At 38.2% G+C, this 23873-nt stretch overlaps 1 protein-coding gene across 6 annotated transcripts in view; it reads right to left on the bottom strand.

Moving 5' to 3' along the window:
* LOC117661630 (PH and SEC7 domain-containing protein 3) overlaps nt 1–23873 on the bottom strand; it is a 184122-nt gene that overhangs the window by 38964 nt on the left and 121285 nt on the right. Inside the window, exons 1-2 of one of the 6 annotated variants that reach the window (XM_060690390.2) lie at nt 18845–20640; nt 16931–16969 (exon numbers count right to left, since the gene is read on the bottom strand). The exons of 4 other annotated variants lie outside the window; for them this stretch is intronic. In XM_060690390.2, the coding sequence (XP_060546373.2) occupies nt 16931–16969; nt 18845–19003 (198 nt within the window). In that variant the 5' untranslated portion in view covers nt 19004–20640. Of the gene's footprint in view, nt 1–16930; nt 16970–18844; nt 20641–23873 lie in introns of those variants that run through there. One more of the 6 variants, XM_060690391.2, reaches the window with a different exon arrangement.

The following is a 23873-nucleotide window of genomic DNA, read 5'->3' as shown; positions in this document are numbered from 1 at the left end:
GCTCTGTGTTGGAGGCAGACATGGGGCCAGGGCCATCTGGGAGTTATGCGCGGACTCTGGAGCCTCCAGAGTCGGATATCAGAGAGGCAGAGGAACAGGAGGGGGCCTGTTCCTAGTGCGCGCATGCGCAGAGCTGCCAGAAGAGAAGAACAGTTAAAACAAAAGGGACGACTCGTGAGTAAGGCCTGGAGATGATTGGCCCCTCCCATAAGGCTTAAAAGGGGACCAAAGGCACACGGGCCCTTTGCAGGAAAGCAACGTTGTTAATTCTGTTCCCAGTCGGCATCTCTGTTTGATTCTGGACTCGTGTGTTTTAATGACTCAGGAAGCCTAGGTCACAACACCCATAGGCATCCAAGCCATGTTGCAGTTGTCTGTGCTAACTGAGCCACACATTGGTGTTTTCAAGGATGTATTCTCGTCACGAGGCAGCCTCACCCAACCCAGTCTATTGAGCAAATTGAACAAATGCAAATGCTAAGGACGAGTGGAAAGAGGGGTGTGTGTAGTACAGAAGATGAAAGCAAATGGCCTACACACAAGGAAGCTGAGGCAATGTCTGAAGACTGGCAGCTATTATAAGCAGGTGAGATGATTTTCATTCAACTGCCCGAATCACAAGCTATGATGAGTAGCATATCCTAGTGGGAGTCCCGGCTAGAGTTTAAAACTTTGATGGGAAACCAGTAGCAACTAGATGAAGAACAACCTCACAGAAGCAGCACTTCATCCCAACTAGTGCAAGAAACTTTTGGAAAAAGGTAAAGGTTGTATTGCAGGTAGTCCTTGACTTACAACGGTTCATTTAGTGACCGTTCAAAGTTACAACATCACTGAAAAAAGTGACTTATGACCATTTTTCACACTTACAACTGTTGTAGCATCCCCGTGATCACGATTTACATTCGGATGCTTGATAACTGTCTCACATTTATGACAGTTGCAGTGTCCCGGGGTCATGTGATCAACTTTTGCAATCTTATGACAAGTAAAGTCAATGGGGAAACCAGATTCACTTAACAACCATATTATTAATTTATCAACTGCAGTGATAAATTTAACAGTGATTCACTTAACAAGTGCGGCAAGAAAAGTCGTAAAACGGAGCAAAACTCACTTAACAAATTTCTCAGTCAGCAACTTAATTTTGGGTTCAACTGTAATCGTATGTTGAGGAGTATCTGTACTTTTAAGGCTTGGGGATTTTTTTGTTTGCAATAGTAAAACTTATAGTAAAAGAAGTATTAAACACATATTTATGTGGCAACATCACTTTGCAAAGTCCTAGAAGGGTGGAGCTGACCCAGAAAAATAGCCTCTTGTTGGGGAAGTAATAAAGCATTGCATGCAATTTTGCCAGGCTGTGTTGTGTCCAATCCTTGGAGGGGAAAGTACCCTCACAAACCCTCAAAGGTTATTTACTTATAGCACTGGCTATAGCACTGCTAATAGCAGTGCCTCTAAAAACAGCAATACCTTCTCTCTGCATCCTTTGTTTACAGCAACAGATAATCATCTAGGCATCTCAACTGGTATCTTTTTCCAACTGATGTCATACGTGCCCTTCAATTTTCTAAGGGTCCAACATATGCTGGACATTTGCTAAGTACCGTTATTGTATTTACCTAAAACAAGATTCTAAATATAAGCTTAGAATTAAAAAAAAAAAAAACAATTACCTGTCTCTATTACTATATATATACTCAGCAAAATCTAAGACCAGTCTTTCCTTTTAAATATAAATACAATATGATGTAAAAGCAAATAATCTCAAGGGCCTGAAGCTTTTTGTTCTGAACGGTATACATTTCACGAAATAAAAATTAAATAGCTGCATTTAACTGATTTGATATGACAGAAGTCTCTGACTTGAAGCTCTAACCAATTTTCAAGTTGGGTTTTATGTGTGTATGTGTTTTTTAAAAGAACTTGTTCTGACAGCAATAACATGCTCTTGGTAATGATACAGAAACTTTCTGGCACAGTCTGCCATTTCTATGACTCCAAAATAATTCCGCTAAATAAAACTATCCAAAGGTTCACCTGTCTTTCACAATCATATTCTTCTGTGAGTCATCTAACAAGGGAATAAACATGCAGATCAAATCCATTCAGAGTTTAATTCTGCGGCCAAGTGATATCCTTCCCAACAGCTGCCATCCGAACGGACTGTACCGCCTCGGGAGTCCCTGGCTGCCAAAACTACAAACACAAATTGCAAGGAAAAACACTGGTCTTCAGTAGTCCATCTCCTGATCAGACCTCTTTCACTGTAGTACAGGTAACCCTTGACTTATAACAATTCATTTAGTGACTGTTCAAAGTCAAAAAAGTAACTTATGATCGCTTTTCACACTTACAACCATTGCCGCATCCTCATATGGTAGTCATGTGATCAAAATTCAGACTCTTGGCAACTGACTCATATTTATGACGGTTGCAGTGTCCTGGAGTCATGTGATCATCTCTTGAGACCTTCTGACAAGGAAAGTCAATGGGGAAGCCAGATTCACTTAAGTAATGTAACAACTGCTGTGATTCAGTTAACAACTATGGCAAGAATGGTTGTAAAATGGGGCCAAATTCACTTCACATCTGTCACACTTAGCAACATAAATGTTGGGCTCCACTATGGTTATAAATTGAGGATTACTTGTACTTTAGCATTTAATGTTGCCCTAGCTATCCTTCTTTGCAAAAACAAAAAAAAAATCCCGTAAGCAACCTATGTAATTTAATATGGAACACTTGGCATTGTTCTGCTTCCAAATAATTCTAAATACCTTGGTAATAATTGTCCTATGTCTTAAAGAACCAAGCATTTTTTTACTACTGGTTCTGTGGGCGTGACTTCATGGGCATGGCGTGGCTTGGTGGGCGTGGCAGGAGGATAAAACTGCAAAATCCGCATTCCCTCCCGACTCCTGGGGGAAGGATATTGCAAAATTTCTATTCCCACCCCACTCTAGGGCCAGCCAGAGGTGGCATTTGCCAATTCTCCAAACTACTCAAAATTTTCACTACCAGTTCTCTGAACTACTCAAAATGTCTGCTACCAGTTCTCCAGAACCTTTCAGAACCTGCTGGATTTCACCCCTGGTTTGGGCCAATTTGGACAGAATTATTCATCAATCAGGCTGGAAAATGGTCCCATACAATCATCAAGTATTGTCATGTGTTTACACCATGAGTATGCTAGACTGTATTTCAGTATAGCAGTTCTCTCAACTCTCCGATGAAAATCTTATGAAAAATATGTCCACATAAACTCTGTGTTAGCAGTGGGATAATAATATTAATGATCGTCATACAGAGGTGTTTTAAGGATTACTGAGATAATGGATGTGCAAACTGTAAAACACTGGGGAGTGCAAAAAAGCATTAAGCTGCAGGCAAAACAAGGGTTTGTTTCACATCTTACTTAAACCAGCACTAAATTATCACTATATTTCTGTTAGTACTACTAAGAGAATTTATTTTATTTTTATATTCTGACCAACTCCTGAAGACTCTGTGCAGTTTAATTGCTTAATTTAATCCATCAATAAAGAGCCTGATAGTTTAAGCTAGAATAAACATTAACCCCCAACACACTGTTTTCTAATAGAATATTAAAAGATTTCTCATTAACAAAGCAATCAGAAGTACATCGAGTCACCCGTCAGGAGATAGGCCACTACATAAATTGGGCAGATGAATAAACAATTCAATAAACAAAATCCATCCCTGCTTGGACAGAAAATTACTAGGACATCCCAGAGCTGTAGTCAAGATTCTGAAGGAATTTTAAAAAAGAAATGGAAAAAGGAACAGAAACCCATTTCTCTATATTTGCTGTGAAGACGGCCAGATGTCAAGTCGAACTTGAGGGATTCTACCTTTTTGTATGTGTGTCCCCTCCAGTGGTGAAATCCTCCCCAGTTTGCGCACTGAGCGTGTGCTGCGTGTGCATGCACAGTGCATGCCAAATGCACACTGTGTGCGTACACATGCACAGCATGCACCAAATGCACGCTGCATGTGGAAAAAGGGCACTTGGGAAGGTAAGTAGAACAGCGAGGGGGGGAACAGCTGTGCCGCGTGATTTAGATTCACTAGAAAGCAGCGATTTTAAATCACGCGGCACAGCTGATAGTTGGAAATACCTGTTAGGACCAACCGGTAGCTTTTTTTTTACTACTGGTTCACCAAACCGGTAGCTTTTATCACTACCGGTTCACCTGAACTGGTGCGAACTGGTAGGATTTCACCACTGGTTCCCTCCCTTTGTAGGGTTTTAAATATGTAAATTTTCAATCAGTGGATTTCTTATGATTGTACTTTTGCAACGTCTCCACCTCATCAGGATTTGGGCACTTGGCAACCAGATATATTTACAATGGTTGCAATTCCCAAGTTCACACGACTGACATTTGCGATGTTCCCTGCAGGTTTCCATCCAGCAAAATCAGGGGGGAAAGCTGGATTTGGTTAACAACTGTATGATTCACTTATTGACCGCAATGATTCATTTTAATGACTGCGGCAAAAATGGCTGCACCCATAAAAAGAGAATATTTGTAACTCAGGATGGAAATGAAATGTCTTTTCTTGCCCAAAATAGGTAATACTGCACTGATTTCATTACCCAAAATACTACACTGCACATCATCAATACTACACTGATGATATTACCTAGGATGGATAATGAAATGTCTGCAAGAAAATACAACCAAGCTCAGAGGGCAGCAAGTGCTACTCCAAAAAAGTTGTAAAATCCGGTGCAATTAACTTAACAACTGCCTCATTTAGTGACAGAGGTTCTAGTCCCAATTGTGTTTGTAAGCCAAGGACTATCAGTAATATTTATAAATGTTTTACCTGTATTTGGGTAGTAAGAAAGGAGTTCTATGACTGGGAATGAAATCTGAGCTAGAGAAAACTTTGCAGTCATAATACTTGACTTCAGTTGGAAGGAAAAATTATAAACTGTCAAGCTGAACATGATGTGCAAAGAAATTTCAAGCTCACGTTGCATTTTCTAGAGATTTAATTCAAATAGATGGACCTTAAGCACATCTGACTTTCTCTGAATTATTTCTCTGAATAATTATTATTAATATCAATGATCAACTAACATTTAATTTGCAGTTTTAATTTATTGTGCGTTTCTACGTATTGATTTTAACTGAGTTCTCATAATGCTTTTAATAGAAAGATGCTACTAAAATGAACATTCTAAAGCTAGTTAACTGATCTTCAACTGAGCTAAATGAAAATGGGGACATCTAATAAATATAAAAGATAAGAATCCAGCAATTTCCCATACTTTTGATATCTGGCTTTTTTCTTGTTTAAAAATAATACATTGCTATATCACAAAAGATTTACTTTTTATAGTTTAAAAATCAGCTGCCTCGGTGCAAGCATGCCTACACTTTTCAATGTTATTCCATTCACTGTTATTTTATTTATTATTAATTTGTACAACCCAGGAAGATTTATATAATGTTTTGACTGTATCCTCCCCAATCAACAACAATCCTATAAGTATTCGCATTTATAGAATAGCAGTCGCACTTAGATTTATATACCACTTCATAGTGCTTTACAGCCTTCTTTAGGCAGTTTACAGAGTCAGCATATTGTCCCCAACAATCTGAATCCTCATTTTACGGATCTCAGAAGGATGAAAGACTGAGTCAACTTTGAGCCAGTCAGGATCAAACTACGGGCAGTGGGCAGAGTTAGCCTGCAATACTGCATTCTAACCACTGTGCCACCACAGCTCATCTATGATATGTGTGTATACCAAAAAAGGCAAGATAGTGGATATGACATTGCGTAGCGGATATGACACTGCATAGTGGATGCAGTGTCACACAATAAATCTGCCCCTTTCTCCAAGCACTTATATGAAATGGACATGGTTTATATCATGTACGGTATGTCTGCCATCTTGCCTTTTTTGACTGCCATCCCCCTTCAGGCAGCACTATCTGTCAATTATTATTCTTAAGCATTATTAAACTTGTGATACTGGTGACTAGCAAAGCTTTTTGATTGTTTACTACAGCAAAAAACAAAACAAAACTATGTTACAGGTAGTTCTCAACTATTCATTTAACAGAAGTTTGGTCTTACAACAGTGCTGAAAAAAAAGCAGCTTAACACCCATATTTGTAGTTATGACCGTTGCACGACTCCTGCGGTCACATGATCGCAATTTGGGCACTTGGGAACCAGCTCACATTTACAATGGTTATAGAGTGTTGCTATCACATGATCACAATTTGTAACTTTTTCAGCCAGTTTCTGATAAGCAAAGTTATTGGGGAAGCAGAATTTGTTTAATAATCAAGTAATTCACTTAACGACTGCATGATTCATTTAATGGCCACAATGAAAGTGTTGTAACATTAGGTCTGGTCACATGATAACTAAATTAATAACCGCCATCCCATAGCAACTGAAATTCTGAACCAAATTGTGGTTATAAATCGAGTACTACCTGTAATGTTTAAAAATAAAATTACAAGACTATTTATAAATGTTTTTTGGGACATTTGTAGCTACACTAGTTACTAACTCAGAGAACTATTAGCATTCTTGGAGAAGATTAAAAGACAATATGCTAGACAGCAAGCAAGATTCTGATAAAGAGAGTGGCATTTTTCTTATTTAATTTACATGGAACATGTGTGCCTCAGTATAAATGGGGAAAGTTCCTGCATTGAAATTACAGGAGCCTGAGAAATAAACAAGTATTCCCTCAACACCTAGCTCCATATATTAAAGCACGTGACTTCATAAATTATCCAAATACCTTTCTAGTTGAGTAACTGCCCATTCCCGCCTTTAAAATTGTATCCACATTTTAGCCAGCCTGGGATCTAAATCATGGCAACAGAATGACTTGGAAGTAAATACAGTGTGCAAAATTAGCAAGTGGCTCAAATTAATGCGTTGGCAAAATACACCACGGTCCATAGCTACAAACATCTGTGCCAAACAATGGCATAAATCAGAACTTCGACTAACAACCAATATAGCGCAGTCAAAGGGGGATTCTTTATTCGAAATTAACTATTACTTGTGGGCTACCAACCAAGACCAGGAAGACATGGACTGCAATATTGTAGATAGTAAAGAAGATGCAAATATGCAAAAGGGGCTGAAATATTAAAGTCCAGAACAATCACATAATAGGAAGTGACTTGGACAGATAACTCCCTAATTCACTCAGATATAACAAGGAAGAAGAATAGCACAATGAACTTCAACTTTCTATTATAGCCAATCTCAATGAAAACAATTTTAACCTTCCTGTGGAATTGATTTCCACATTTGTTCTACCCAATGAGGCTGTCAGGTTATTAACATTTATAAAGATAAAGCAACTTCCTTTATATGAGTGGTCCTGCCATTATTCAAATATACCCTTTCTCAGAGGCAAGCTTCAGAGTTCTCGTCTGCTTCAGAGTTCTCGTCTGTATTTTATCTCTATGGTTAAGATAAATTACAGCCCACACTCAGGACAGCTGTTCCCTATGTTTTTCATATATGCAAAGAATTAATCCATATTGTGGCTGCAGGCCAAATCTTGCAAGAGAATCTTTAACACAAAGTCTACATCATTTTTGAAGTAACGTTATGTGCTTGCCCAGCTGAGCCAACAGACCAATTGCTTTTTAATAGGGATGGTGCTGAGATTGAGTGAAAAATCCTCCCAAGTATTAAGCATCGTTCATTTATGGATTCTAAGCTCTTTTGAGCTCCTAAATTTTTATTTTTGAGAAAGCTCCTCTCTTTAAAAATATGATCGGTTTTAAAGGAAATGCAACTGACGGAAGGCGCTAAAAGCTTGAAGTAAGCATTGCCTAAAATTGGACAAGAAAATTAATTATTTTTAATTGGAATCGTAAACGGCTGGCGTTGCTAGTTTAAGCCCCAGAGAATGGCTTTTGCTGACAAATATGTAGATGGATTATTAAGGCCCAGGGAACTCTTTCTGTTGTTGCTGTTTGAAGGAAGTGGAAGCTGTTGATCATTCATTTTTTATGTTTGGCTTTTACACCCTGACACCCTGGAGGGATATGAGAGAAAGACTTAGATAGGTGAAGTCTCAGCATTGCTGTAATCATAGTTCTATTGAGATCAAAACAACTTTACCTCAAAATTATTCTTAATAATAATTAAAAGGGATAGCTAAAGTTGTATTGGCAATGGTGATTAAACTGTTACCTGTCACAATGGGTTGGATTGAGAGGGCTACATTGAAATGATGCAAACAATCCTTTAGGCCAAGCTCAATCCTGGATGAATTTATAGGCCGTCTCTGTAGTTTAATCAGCCACAAACGGTCGGCTGTTGCCTTCTGAGGCAAACTGTATTTTCACTGATTTTGGAGCCTGGGGTTTCCTAATGATCTCTCATTCAAATACTAACCAGGTCCATGCCATCTTAGAAAAATCTGGATAGATTTTTCATTATCACCCAATGTCAGCTATATATGGTGCTGTTATCTACCTGGCAGGTAGTCGTCTTCTTCTTGTGCCATATCTGTCATCGGATGTTGGTGATCATGTTGGCAATCCTATTTTTGCCAACAGTCACATGAAAAAGTGTTGCTGAGTTTTGTCCAAACCAGTCCCTTAGGTTTTGAAGCCATGATGTTCTTCTTCTGCCTGGACCTCATTTGCCATCAATCTTTCCCTGAAGGATTAAGTGAAGGATGCCATATTTTTCTGGGTGTCACATCACACGTCCAAAATATTCCAACTTTCTACTGGCAGGTAGTAGAAATCCCTAATTTATAATTTCGTATATTTAACAACAAGTCATACAGATATCCAGACATCATCCTATCAGATCTATTTGTGTATTATATTCAGCTGCACTCACAGTTTGTTATAATCTATGTTGTTGTTTTAACCATTCAGTCGTGTCCTCCATGCTATCTTATCAAGCACAGCTTCTTTCAATTGTAGGATGTTCAACTTTCAGATTTGATATTATCAAGCCAGCATTTTCTTTGTTTGTTCCTTCTTGTTCCACTAACCATTCCCAGCATCACTGCCTTCTCCAATGAATTTCCACGCATGACATGGCCAAAGTAAATCAGACACAGTCTTCTGATTTTAGCTTCTAGTGGTGTGTCTGGTTTTATATGATTTAACACCTTTCTGTTAGCTACCCTGGATGTCCATGGTACATGCAATAATTTACATCAGCAGCACAATTCAAAGGCATCAATTCTTCTTCGATTAGCCATTCTTAGTGTCCAACTCACACACCCATATATCATTACAGGGAAGACTATTGCTCTAACTAGCCTGCTTTTTGTATTTATATCAATATCTCTGTTTTCCAGCTCTTATTCATGTTAACCATAGCCTAGGGTTATGCTGTGTTTGATTTCAGGAGTAGAACTGCCATTGTGAACAATTTTGGATCCAAGGAAGATAAATTCTAGAACTAATTCAATTTCCTCCTTGTTGATTTCAAACTTCTAATGTCCTTTGCAGGTCTTGTCATTATATTTGTTTTTTTGATGTTAAGACTCAATTCTACTTTTTCACTTTTGTCCTTGATTTTTCAGATCATTTTTTCCAAGTCTTCCTTCGTTTCAGCCGATAGTGGTATATCATCTGCATTTATACCTCAAATTATTTATGGATCTTCCCCCAATCTTCACTCCAACATCAGGCAGTTCCAGATCTAATTTCCACAAGATCACTTCAGCATACGGATTGAACAAAAACTGTGTCACCATAAAGTATTCTCAATGTTGCCTCCTGATTCAGTGTACAATGTTCTGTAAAGAGATGATCACGTGAGCTGGGACACCGAGATCATGCAAAGCTGCCCATGGCTTATTGTGTTCTACACAGTCAAAAGTTTTTCTGTAATTGATAAAGCACATATAAAGTTCCTTTTGATATTCACATACCTTTTCCATAATCCATCTAATATGGACAAAGTGCTCTTGAGAGCCACTTTCCTTTCTAAAGCCAGATTGTACATCAGGTAACTCTTGATCGATGATATTCTGTAGCTCTTTTTAATGTTTTTTAATGGAATCTTGATTGCATGAGAAATCAATGCAACTGTGTGATAGTTGGAGCAGTCTCTATGATCACCTTTCTTTAAGGTAAAGGTAAAGATAAAGGTTCCCCTGCACATGCGTGCTAGTCATTTCCAGCTCTAGGGGCGGTGCTCATCTCCGTTTCAAAGCTGAAGAGCCAGCACTGTCCGAAGACGTCTCCGTGGTCATGTAGCCGGCATGACTAAATGCTGAAAGCGCACGGAGCACTGTTACCTTCCCACCAAAGTGGTCCCTATTTTTCTACTTGCATTTTTACGTGCTTGCGAACTGCTAGGTTGGCAGAAGCTGGGACAAGTAACGGGAGCTCACGGCGCTAGGGATTCAAACTGCTGAACTGCCAACCTTCTGATCGACAAGCTCAACATCTTACCCACTGAGCCACCGCGTCCCTACACTTTTCTTTACTGATGGGATAAAAACAGACCTTTTCCAGTCCTGAGTCCATTGACATGACTGTCATCAACCATATGCCAGTCCCAAGCCCGAATAAATGGGGAGGATTAGGGAAAGCAATGGTGAACTATTCTGTAAAAAAATCTGACCCGAGCACTTTATGGCAATAATTCAACATGACTCAGAAATGGATACCAACAGTGGAACCTCCAGGCTGGGTAGTAGCTCTACTGGAGAAGAGCAAGAGCTAGCTTTTAGTAGTCAGAGTTTTTATGATGTTATTGGAGGAAAGCCTTCGGGAAGCCCAACAGTTATAATATATATTGACCATAGTATAATAACTGAAGAAGTCCACATACATGGGCTGCCAAGGATGTAGCTAACTCCCTCTCTCTCTGTATAATATAACCACTAATGATTCATTACAATAATGCTATCAGCCATGAATCTATATGCCTAAGAATGTAGCAATATAAATATAAATATATATCACGTTTCAGCACATCTTCCTGCTTACTAGAGTTCATGATCCCAAAAGCCTTACTACACTATTCATACGCAAATCCTTTACTTTATTGATTCCACCTTCACCATTCCATTTGTGGGTCAGTAGGCTATGTACATTTCTTGACAGTTATGAAATCCCTGAAGTCATTCCAAACAAACTTTTAATTCACATGTCATCACAATCCTCATTGAATTAATTTTGATTTCCACTGGAAAGCATATAGTTATTTTCATTGAAGAGTTGGCACAAAGAAAATTTGCTGTATATCTGCAATGACCTATTGTTGTTAGAGCTTTATTCAGTATGTGAAACTCGGTGTTTTTCCATTGCTTTCAAATCCTTTCAAACTTTCAAATCCAAGGAATGGAAGTGTTTGTAAATATTTGACAGATCTGCCCAAACAAGCACTGAATACATCTCCATTGTGCTAAAATGAAAAAGTGCAGCCAGGTATGAATGGGGGAGGAAAAAAATCAACAAATTATCCTAGTTGATTATATGGTGAAAGATAGATAATTTAAATAACTAGAAATCCTGAGTCCTTCTATTCAGCAAAGGTCAATCTGAAAGAGAAAAGTCTTACTGGGCCAATATAAGAAAGCAAATAATTATTGCAAAAATGAAATTTTACTTCTTATATAACCTGGAGAGAATGACTTTTGCCCTGTCCTTTTAAACAGTTTTTACTTAAAAGAAAAGGAGGAGCTGGAGGAGGGATAATAAAATTGTAATTATCTATTGAAAAGAATGTTGAAAGACATTCATATATTTCTTTACTTTTCTCTCTCTTTTTAATTCCTTTCACTTTTTTTATTACTTTTTCTTTTTCTTTCTTTTTCTCCCCTTTCAATTTGTCTTTTATTCTATGGAACTAACTCTGAATAAATATACCATGTTTCCCCAAAAATAAGACCCTGTCTTATATTTTTTTGAACCCTGAAATAAGTGCTTAGCCTTATTTTCGGGGAGGTCTTATTATTCTGGGGCACGTGGAGCAAGACAGGGCTTCTCTTCCCGTCTTACTTGATTTCCAGCTCTGTCTCCCTAACCCTAAACAGAGGAAATGGCAGGGACTGGCTGAGCATGCGGCTAAATATTTTCGGGGAGGGCTTATTTTCAGGGAGGGCTTATTTTCAGGGGGCAGCTTATTTTAGCGCATGCGCTCAAAAGCCCGATTGGGCTTACTATCCGGGGATATCTTATTTTTGGGGAAACAGCGTACATTTTTAAAAAGATTGGGGAAGAACCCATCAAAATTTGGGGAGGGCAGACTGACCAGGCCATATTCTTTCTAGGTAAACCATTTCAGCTTTAGGGCCCCGGGCCCCATTCCTTTGTTTTTGATTGTCCAAATATGATAAGCAATTATCAATGTAGGTAGCATACACTTCACATTCCATTCAAATTCTTATTAAAACAAAAACCTGCCTATTTCTCAAATCTCTAATTTCCTAAATCACTTTGTACAGATTCCAAATAGAATGATAATGCTTTTTCTTGGACTGAATTGTTTCAGGAAGGACAATAGACTGCTGGTTAAGAATGTTTGTCTGTGCAAAGGAGTAAACATTTTGTTGAATTTTAGAAAACGCCTCACTCAAATTGAAGTTGGTTACATCATAACCAACTGTGTGCTTTGGGTGCCATCAGAGGTGGGATGGAAACCAAGAACTAAGCAAAGCCTACCTTAAAAATTGCCATAGCTACGCTATATATTTGTACTGAAATACACTTGAAGCACAACTATAGAATATAATAAATGAAAATAATTATATTGCCTTTTTGATCCATAGTTATACGCAACCAAAATCCAGCCGTCTGAAGTAGCATCAGTTCCAATAGCAGACATAGGAATGAATAGATATATTTTATATGGTTTAGTGGTCTAGCTTATAGTTTGTTCATGCAACTGTTTAATTATTAAGGATTTAATAATCTCTTCTTTTTTTTTTTTTTGCTGTTGGATTACCCTTTTCTTACAGCCTCTTCATCACTTTACATAATCTTTCTGTGGTTTTTGAGAAAAGTTAAATTTTATGCCAAGAAATGCTTAATTCGGTTTCCTTGGATATGCTTCTTAAATTGCACAAATCTTTAAAAAATCAGATTGTAAACTGGCATATATCTTTCTATAGGGTTGCGACTTTTAAAAATCTCTAAGGTTTTGCAAATTTTGTCACGTTACAAATAATAATTACTATTTCTTTACTTTCTACAGTTTTTGCTGTTTAGCAAAACAACAAAGGTTTACTTGTGGCCCATCACGTTAAATCTTAATCAGCTCTCTGGTTTCTGAGATTTCACCAAACATTACCTAAGTGTTTTCAAACATTTCTTAGCAACTAAATAGACTTGAGGAGGAGGGGGAGGAGGGGGAGGAAGAGGAGGAGGAGGAGATCATCAAAGTTGTTTAAAGAAAAGTAAATTCTGAAAATATCTTTTCTACAAGATTGTTATCGAATCACAGTACAGACACAGTACAGACAATCGTGACCAAAGGCAATGAATTAATTAATCCAACAGGATAGAGCTAGTGACCGATGATGTATGAAATTAACCATATTTGTAGTAATATTAAAATTGATATAAAAGAGTAAGGGAGCTTTAGATATTTATGTTTTAAGGAGGCACTGGGTTTCTTTCTTTTAGAAATTTTACCAACCAAGAGCCTACATACTGTATGTGATGATTCATAGAATAAAATACTTAATTCATCACTACTGCTCCTCAGAGACCAGTGCTGCTAAAATTGCTCTCATCATGGCTAAGAACAGAATCTGCTGAGGGAAAGATATCTGCATATGACTACAGGGATTATTTATCTCTATCTGATAGAGATAATCTCCACCAAAGGCTTCAGTGAAGGAAGGAAAATAGGGTGACATTCAACCTCACCAGCTGAATTGAGTTCTATGAGATAACAATAGATCAGAATAAGGCACATCTTACATCTGCAATGCTTTTATTTTTCTATTTACTAATCACACACTGTTCAGGACTCAGATTTGCCTAAATCAAAGCCCTGAATTGCAGCACTTAGAGCAATGCCAGCAAAGTCTCTATTTTATCTCTGTTCATGACTGACTTCTCAACCCTGAGACTGGAATTCCAGCTTGTTCTTTGTGAGCACAGTATGTCCTTCACATGGTATGGACCAAAGTATGCAGGAGGTGGGGACCACGTTCATTCAGTGTCCTACTCTCTCACTCACATACCAACCCAACTGATGAGGCAATTTGATGCCTCTGCCTGTTAGAAAGGATTTGATGCTACCATTGGTTTAGCTAAACTGAGGCTAAGCATATGTGTCAGAAAAAAGAAGGCAGAAGGGAGGCGTTTTCCCCGGTTGATATTTTGGCAGTTTTAATGAAATGAAGAGGAATTGAGAAAGCTGTCGTCTGTTTCCAGCTCCACCCTAACTTGCTGTGCATGAAATCTTTAGGCATTCTTGATTTAAGTCATATACCTCTCCCACCTCTTGAAAAAGATAATATTCATACAATCTATCATGTTAATGAAAGCTCAAGAACAATCTTAGGTTTAAATACATTCAGAACAATACTGAATTGCAGAAGTCAAATATAAAGTCTGGGAAAGTAGGACTTCCAAATGTCTAGCCATCATCCTCTTGGTTAGAAGACAAAAATATATAAACCAAAAAGGAAAGGAGTTTTTTTATGATGCTATATTTCCTTAGGTGGATTCCTTTAAAGAAAAAAAAAAAGGCAGCACCCTTTCACAATAATGTTCTGCTGTTGCCATTAAAAAGATGTTTCCAGAAGTGGGGTGGGGGGACCATTTTGTACATACTCAAATACAAATTTAACACTTCAGACTTTAAACATATACACTTCAACCTTTTTGATTTGCCAGGGAAAACATAATGTGGATGCCCACAGATATTCCATCTGACATATCTAGAAATATCAGACTCAAAATATAGCAGCCCTGTACAAAGATAAATAGCACATGAAAAATGCATCTGAATCCGTTTTCTTATACTCCTTTAAATAATGATCTAGGTTCCACAGAGGGACCGTGAAGAAATCAACATGCTAGAAATAATCAAAAGGCTGCAGAAAAATAAAATAATCTTCTAAGAAATGGGCAATCTGGCCAAAACTCCAGCGATGACCAAGGGAACTCCAGAGTTATCTGGCTCAGTTTCTCAGAGGTATGGAACATTGGCTGTCAAAATAAATATAGAAAATGGAGGCAGGAGGTAATAGATTCTTCAGTCTGCCCTAGGCTGTTGGTTTGCAGCTGTCAAACTTTCCAGCTTACCCCAGGCAACAGTACTGTGTTGGGGAATTCCAAAAATGGTAATACCAATATTTTTAGAGCATTTAAATCAAGACCCAATTACCGTTTTCCCCGAGTTTAAATAATGTTATTACTGCCTTTTAAAAACAAAAAGACAGAGGCAGTCCCAAACTGGATCCTCAATTCACAAACAAACAGCTGCTAATTGCTCCATTACCATTACTCCCAGGATATACCCAAATGTCCCCTTATGTAATTAACCCCAGTTTAAGAACCAATGTTCCAGAGAGTATCAGGTTGGAAAAAACTTTTCTGATAACCATCTTTTCAACCACAGTATCTTCCAAATAGCTGGGCTTCCACTCCAGAATTTTCTGCAATGTCAGTACAGGATTGGGAATTACGGAACTAAGAAAATATTAAATATGTATTTGCGTGTGGACGAATGAGAAAACAAGCCATTTTGGTGTAATGGTTAAAGTGTTGGAATACAGGCAGGAAGACCCAAATTGTCTTCTTCCCTTAGGAATTGAAGTCAGCTGGATAATTTTGGGCCCGTCACTTTCAGCCTAAAATGGGAAATAGACAATCAATCATCTATCTACCATCCTGTGTTGGATCAGGTAGGAAAATTAATAAATAGCACATTATGATTTTTATTTATTTATTTATTTATTTATTTATTTATTTATTTATTTATTTATTTGTATCCCACATTTATTATTTTTACAAACAACTCAAGGCGGCAAACATATCCAATACACTATTTTCCTCACAAAACAACCCTGCAGGAGGACTGAGGGAAAGTAATAGGCCCCAAATTATCCAGCCAGCTTTTATGGCCAAGGCAAGACTAGAATTCACAGACTCCTGGTTTCTAGCCTAATACGTTAACCACTAAATTTGTGGATTTCAACTCCCAGAATTCCCCAGTCAGTTGAAAATCACAACTCTTAAAGTTGCCAAGATTTGATACCTCTGATTTATATGAAAAAGTTAGATTTCCATATCACTTTTTTTTTTTTAGAATTACACTATGTTCCATTCATTTGTTGAAATAGACTGATCAATGGAAGTTTGTGCAATAGCAATAATAAATTGATCCTGTATTAATATATTTCCTTGTTTTCTCCAGGATATATAACAATAATCCCAAATTCCAGTGGTTTAAGAGCTCACATTGGTATAGGTCATCCTGATCTTAATATATGTTACTAATATGAGACAGGTATGGAGGTTGGGAAGGAGTTATTATTTAGAAGCCATTTCTTCTTATTTCATTTCTCCCTCCCCTTTAGTCATTTATTTCTTATCCACTCTCAAAGTATAAAGAGTAATATAGATGGCCCAGGTGGACAGGGATAAAAAAAGAAACTATGTCACCAAATGTTTAAATGACTTTCACCAGAGTATATTGAAGGTCAATTGTCATTCCCTCCCGAATTCTACTTATATATTTTACCAGTTGATATTTTATATCGGCTCAATGATTTAATTATTTCATTATTTTAGATTTTATCTAGACTTTAATTCTTCTGTGTTTCATTTTCTATACTTTTTAATCATAGACTTGATAATGTTTGATGTAGGAAGGGAAAAAAAAGAATAATCTAAATATACCCATATGGAGTTTCATTAAATTCAGTTGGATAACTTATCCAGACATCATCAAACCTTACATCTTTAGGATGCCATATGCCACTTTTCTTCTGCTGTTGCTGCAAAAAAAAATAAAAATGAAGACGTCTGCCTCTCTGGAACATGACATTTAATATTAATCTGCTGTGCAAGTGAACAACCCTGAATTAAAAAGTACCTGCTTGAAATGACGTCAAATGATATGAAAGTTTTGTCTGTGAGGAATAACCTCTGATGTTGTTGTGATAGTGAGTGATAAGCATGTGTGAGTTGGGTTAAGCAACAAGATCAGCATCACAATCAGCCAGCTTTGGTCTTCTCTCAGAAAAAGGGGTGGGACCATATCTGGTGGCACTTAATTAAAGGGTATTAACGTAGGAAACTGCTTTATTTTGACAGATCTTTGATCCACCCAGCCCACTGCTTCTGATATTTCCTGGCAAATGCTCTGCAGAGTTTCAGAACAAAAGTCCTTCCAGTTTTACTTGGAGATCCCAAAAATTAGAGTGAGACCCTTTTGCCTTCACAACATGTGATCTGTCATTAACACAGACTGCCTTTTTCCTAGGAATATTTTTAAAGTTTGAGTGGAATCATTTGAAATCCTTGGTGGGGGGGTGGGGGGCTTCAGTCATCCAAGTAAACGTGCTAAGCTTCGGTTATCAATACGATTCACCTGATTAAACTATTCAGTTGCTGCAAACTAGTCTGCCACAAGATGCGGACGTTACCGTACTATTTATTTATTTATCCTAATTACGCTGCTTGGTAGGGTGAAGAATTCACCAGCAAACTGAACATCTACGAACATGTAAGCAACCTTAAGCATTCCACTCCTTTCCCCTCCCTGCAAGAGAGCAAGAAAGGTTTAATATTATTTCTTGAAGAATTACAATAGAACGATTACAACAATGTTAGGGAGGCTTACAGTTCTTCAAGATTTTGACATCTATCTCATCCCAATTTGTGGGCTTCTGATGTGAATGGACCTTTTAGAACATGACACTTGGATGGTAGTATCAAACCCAGGAGGGAACAAATGAGAGAAAAGAGAACTGGTGCATAAACCCTCCTGCATATTTAGAGAGCATTAAGAGCCTCTTTGCATCTTACTCGTAATGTTGCAGATTCACAGGTTATGGCACCTCCGTACTAGCATACTTGTGAAACATTAGTAGCATGTTGCAGTGAAAGGGAAGAGACAGATGGGGAAATGGTCAAACTGAGAATCAATCTCTTTAAAGATATCCCAGTTATATGGACTGAACTCTTAAAACCGTATATTGTTGCTTTTAAAGGGAACAACATGCACACACACGCGCGCAAGCTAAAATGAACACACTACGACACTTTAAAAGCACTTCAAGTAGCTCCTGAGGCAGGTAGATGGAGCCAGCTTGATAATATTTACGGTGACAAACACAATACAGAGATGACAATTTTTTTAAAAAAATCCCCATCCATATGGAAACATACCAAATGTAAAAATGAATGTTTCATAGCAATATTGAGCCCTCTGCTATCTATAAAAATACCACCTGAATCATACAACCCACTCACACAGAGCCAGGGGAGAAGGGAAAGGAATCTCCATTCAATATATGGAAGATTTTGGTGTATACGTGCCGGAAGGGATTTATTTCCTTCCCTCTGTCACCCACCCACCCACCCACCCATCCACCTACCAGTGCAATGCAGGTATGTTTTGTGAAGCACTCTGAAAATCTATCCAATACCTTTTTAAAAAAAAATCTGACACCCCCCCCTTCTCCTTCCAGGTGATTCCTTCCCCAAAGCAATTTTTTAAAAATGCTTTCAAGTTATAAAAAAAAAGATACAATCAACTTAGTATTACTGATAATACTCCTGGCCCTCCCCTTCTACAATTGCCACAAATATGGAGGCAATCTATATGCATCCATACGTCCAGACATCCATACAATCTATTCATTTACCTTAGCATCCTTAGCAGAAAACTCCGTGGAGTTGGAAATTTTCATAGACTTTGAGCGGTGGCTTTGCCGCCAGACGGGGTCTTCTCGTGGATATTTGACTGAACCTGTAGCTCTCACCCGGACTTTGCTGGTACTCTGCACGCTATTAACTCCAATCATTTCGGCAAAGTAAATAAATGATCTTTATAGAATTTGGAATCTATGAAAGTATCAGGGGAGACTGAGAGTAATGAGGAACCCTTTTTTAAAAATAATATTAATAATAATTCTCTTCAGGGTAATTTTAGAAAGAGAGGAATCTCCGTGAAGCTCAGGCTGTAGCAATTTGCTTAAAGATGCACCAAGCTGGTTCCCCCACCGCCACCACACATACCCCCACACACAAACACACAGTCTCTCTCACACAAAGCATCTTCAACTACAGTGTTTTGAGGCAGCGTGATTGTTCAAGGCATGGCTCACGTCACTGGCTGAAAAATATAAAAGGGTGGAAACCCCACCCCTCCACGCTCCCTTACTGCTCAGCAGATATCGCCATCCTGCTCCAACACACACACACACACACATAGAGAGAGAGAGAGAGACACCGACACCAAGGACTCAAGAGTGTCTGTTTCAAACAGCAGAGCAGATGGCGAAAAGCCAAGTAAAAAGTAATTCATTTTGGACTACAGACAGGCTACACTTGTAATTCCAGCAATGCCATGTCAAAGTGCATTAACTGAGCTCAAATAAAATAGAGATGAATCAAAGAAAAGCCTCAAGGGTTGAAAGAAAGAAATAAAAAAACCCCACCAGCTAAATGATTTTCTAAACAGCTTAGGAGAGGTGAGCTTGCCGGGGGGGGGGATGACGGGGGGACGGAAATGATCCTGAGAATATTCCATGCTATGCTTTATTAGAAGGAAAGGCAAGGTTTTCAAGCCGTCTTTAGCATATGTTTTTCTTTTTTCTGGAAATAAGCACGGAGGGGCTGTGTAGCACAGCAGCAAACTGAGCAAGTTACCAATTGGAAAGTCACCAGTTCAAATCTCATTTTGCTAAAATATATCCTAAGAGCCTGGTACGGGGACAGGTCTGCAAATGGCTTTATCTCATTTGTAGGGATTACCGAGAAGTAACCGCCTTCCTCAACCAGATGCGTATTTCAGACATAATTTCCAATTTGTCATGCTGTGTGAGAATTACGAGTTGCCTTCCCACGTAGCTGGGGGACCCCATCCTGGCAGCATTGTGCTGAATACTAAAGTCCTACTGTTGTCATTGGGATTTACTCTCAGATCATCTTGCATAAAACAGTGGATTTGGAGTTTGTAACAGATTCTTAATGCTCTAGCTCTGAGGTGAGGTGAAAAGTTATGAACTAGATACATACGTATGTATCCATCACATGTGTGGAAGAGAACATGTGCCTCCATCCATCCATCCGTCCATCCCACTTAGGGGAGGAAGTTTACGCAAAGTACAGAAAAAGAGCAAGTAGTAGTAAGCAAAATTAAAATTAAACTAAAGTAGAAATTAAGAGAGGGAGTCTAGCTAAATTAATTTACAGGGTACCTCTCTCTACCTTTATACCCTTTCAAAGTTTGATTTGCAAGGATTAACAAATTGTGCAAAAAAAATTAATTAGGCTGGTTCTCATTTCTTTAGATTCATTAGCTGAGACATTAGGTCATTCTCACACATGCCACATGTACACGCGCGCGCACACACACACACACACACACACACACAATCCAACAGCATTTAATCTCAGTCCAGTCAGCAAAAATTGCATTCTTGGCAGCTGACAACTCTTGTTCTCAAAGTTAACTTCAGAGAATAAGGGGGGGGGAGTAGGTCCTGTCAATTCTGTCTTCCAATCAGCAGTCAGTGACAAAGCTGCGAGGTGCAGGTGCACGCTGCTTCTACAACTCTGCTTCTGTTTTGCCAGTGGCTGCTACCGGCAGCAAACTCCTGCATGAGAGGAGAAGTGAATTTGATGGAGAGCTCTTCCATCAAAGGGATGGGTGATGTTTATCTAAAGGTTCTCATGTCCGCCTCCCCTCAATCATTTCTAGTTCCTAGAGACCCAGAACATAGCAGATTGCATGTAACCATAGCAACCAAACTCAGATGAGAACCGTCTCTACTACGCCCTGCCTATGCACAGAAGGAGAGTCAGCTGGCATCACTGGTTGAAATAGGTAAAGGAAGAAAGTTAGTCTGCAGGAATAGTCCCCACAACCAGGAAGGACAGGTGTTCAGAGTTACCCCTCACTGCCTCAGTGGGTTCCTGTTAAGACTAATTATCAAATCAATGGATTTGTTTGTATCTGTGTGGAGGCTCTTGGTATATTTTCTTCTTTCTCCCTCTTCCTCTTTTGATTAGTGTGCACTAACAGATTCATTAAAATTATTTTGATTTGAGTTCTTCCAGATTCAGCCCACCATGCCTGGCTTTCTAGAAGTTAAAATGTAGGAGGGGAAGAGATGGGAATGATATTTTCATCCTAGTGCTATGTAATAGTCATCTATTACCCAAAAGCATCTTTCCAGACAAGTAGATTTTGCGACATACATTTGCCTGTGCATAGGTGTGTCATGTGGTAACACACAGATGAGAACAAGAATTAACCTCTGGAATATAAAAACAGGCACCTTTATATAGCTTACACATTCAGATATCTGGTTACATTTGAAAATCTCTAATACTGTAGATATCTAAGACTATTAAGAATAAATGAATAGATGGGAGAATAAATGGGAGACTATACAAATAGCAATAGTACTTAAACTTATATACTGCTTCACAGTGCTTTACAGCCCTCTGTAAAGCAGTTTACAGTGTCAACGTATTGCCCCCAGCAAACTGAGTCCTCTTTTTACCAACCTCAGAAGGATGGAAGGTTGAGTCAACCTTGAGCCGGTGAGAACTGAACTGCTGGCAGTCGGCAGAATTAGTCTGCAGTACTGCATTCTAACTACTGTTCCACCACAGTTCTTATGACATAAATGAGATGTAATGGTTAAGAAACTCTATTAGAAGTATAAAGACTTCCCTTAGCCATGAGATCCAGGTGGGTAGCCTTAGGCCAGTCATTCTTTCTTGCTCCAAATCAAGCTTTAGAAGAAGTCAGCTGAAGAACAAACACGTTTCATTGTGCACTGATTGCTCTTCTGCATTAACTAGGCAAAGATACTAGCATGACATTGTGATTAAGGCGCTAGTCTAGGATAAGGGATACAGATACTAGACTTCTTTTAGCATGCTTTCTGAACACCAGACTGGTAAGTCAAAAAACATACATCTCCCAATTGGTACTGAACCTGTATGGTAGATTAGTCCTTGAATTATTCTGTAGTGAATGGATCTGAGCTGAAAATAAGGGTAAGAATAATGAAGACTAAGTACAAAGTTGGTTTTCAGTGTTTTACTATGTGGACAGGAATAGTTTCAGCATACCAACAATAGTTTCCATATTTTTCTTTGTGAGTCAAACATGTAAATATAAGTTTATCAGTGTTGAATTCACATATCCTCTGAACAAGTTATAGTAGTCACATTCATATTCCAAAGATTAATTATGACATAAACCAAAATTATTGGGTTCATATAATACACCAACCCCAAACCAAGCAAACCGAAGAATGGTTGAGTACAAAAATAAGAGATATTTGTTGAATTCTGAAATCTCATTCAAAAGATTTCATCAGCATTTATTTCATCAAGGATGGACTCTTCAGTGCAATGCTAAATGCTGAAGTTAACTTTCTCCAAATTGGTTGAGATTACAACAACAATTAGCTATACTGGCTGAAAATTCTAGAAGTTACAATCCTAATACATATGGTGGGCAACTTACTTTGAAAGGATGTTTTAATTTAAGATATGATTAAGTTGCTTAAAATGTAGATATAGAAATAGGATTAGATATTTGATTTTCAATAAATCAGTGATGTTTCTAAGATGAAAGTGAAAGAATTCTATGCCTTACAAAGGGGAAGAAAGAGAATTTATGGAGCTCAGAGATTTAAATGCACAAAAAGAAATACATTTTTCATTTAGGTGAAAGATAAATCTTTTGGAAAACAAGCTGTTTCTTTGAGCACCCAAACTGAAAGGTCAACTAAAGCTTCTTTGCAGACTCATCAACTAAATCAATTAATCTACTGCTTTTGCCAGTGTTCAGAAGATTCATTGCAACTTTGTTTGACCTGACAGAACAAGACATAAATAAGGAGGAGCTCTTGGTGCTCTCTGAGCTTCGTTGTTTTCTTGCAGATGTGTTTTTCTAGTGTTTTGAGAATTGGCTTGGTCTAGGATGGCCATGGTTTCGCAGTTGAAACTATGATTAAGTCTGCTCATATGTTGTGAAATTAAAGAGTCAATATCAAATAATGATGCTGGTGCCTCAATCCAGCTCCTGATAAAAGAAGTGGTGCCCAAGGTATACAGAGCAAGAAAGATGACTTTGACAGAAACATGCAGGAACCTAGGCAAAAATTACCTAGGCAAAAGGGGCTGAAGCATTTTTTAAGTCCAAAACCATGAGGTAACTACTGGAAGTGTCTGAGGAAGACACCAGCCTGTGTCATTGGACTATAAGAAGAAAGAAGAAGTACACCACTATCAAATTTTCAAGATCCTGTTATTATAATCAGTTTCAACAGAAGTCATTTTAGCCTTCTGTGGAGTTGATTTATTAATCTGATCTATCTAGTGAAGCTGACAAGAGGGCACTTTTTCTTAAGCGCTTGCATATGGCAGCTCTGTGTGTGTGTCTTCTTTTAAAACCTCCAAATGCAAGGCCTGGTAAGTACAGAGCAAAGAGGTAGCTTTTCTTCTTGTACAGAAATGAATATGCTTTCAGAATTTCTTTATCACTCCCAATTTGTTGTGTCAAACTCAAGTGGCACCGGTCTTTCAGCTGCATTGTTTCTCAACCTTGGCAACTTCTATATTTGTGAACTTAGCTCCCAGAATTCCTCAGCCAGGAAGACTAGATGAGGAATTTTAAGAGTTGAGGTCCACACATTTTAAAGTTGC

The sequence above is a fragment of the Pantherophis guttatus genome, chromosome 2 (genome assembly GCF_059756535.1).
Source record: "Pantherophis guttatus breed Tessera chromosome 2, ASM5975653v1, whole genome shotgun sequence".
Lineage (NCBI taxonomy): Eukaryota > Metazoa > Chordata > Lepidosauria > Squamata > Colubridae > Pantherophis > Pantherophis guttatus.
This window is presented reverse-complemented; position numbering and strand designations above follow the sequence as displayed.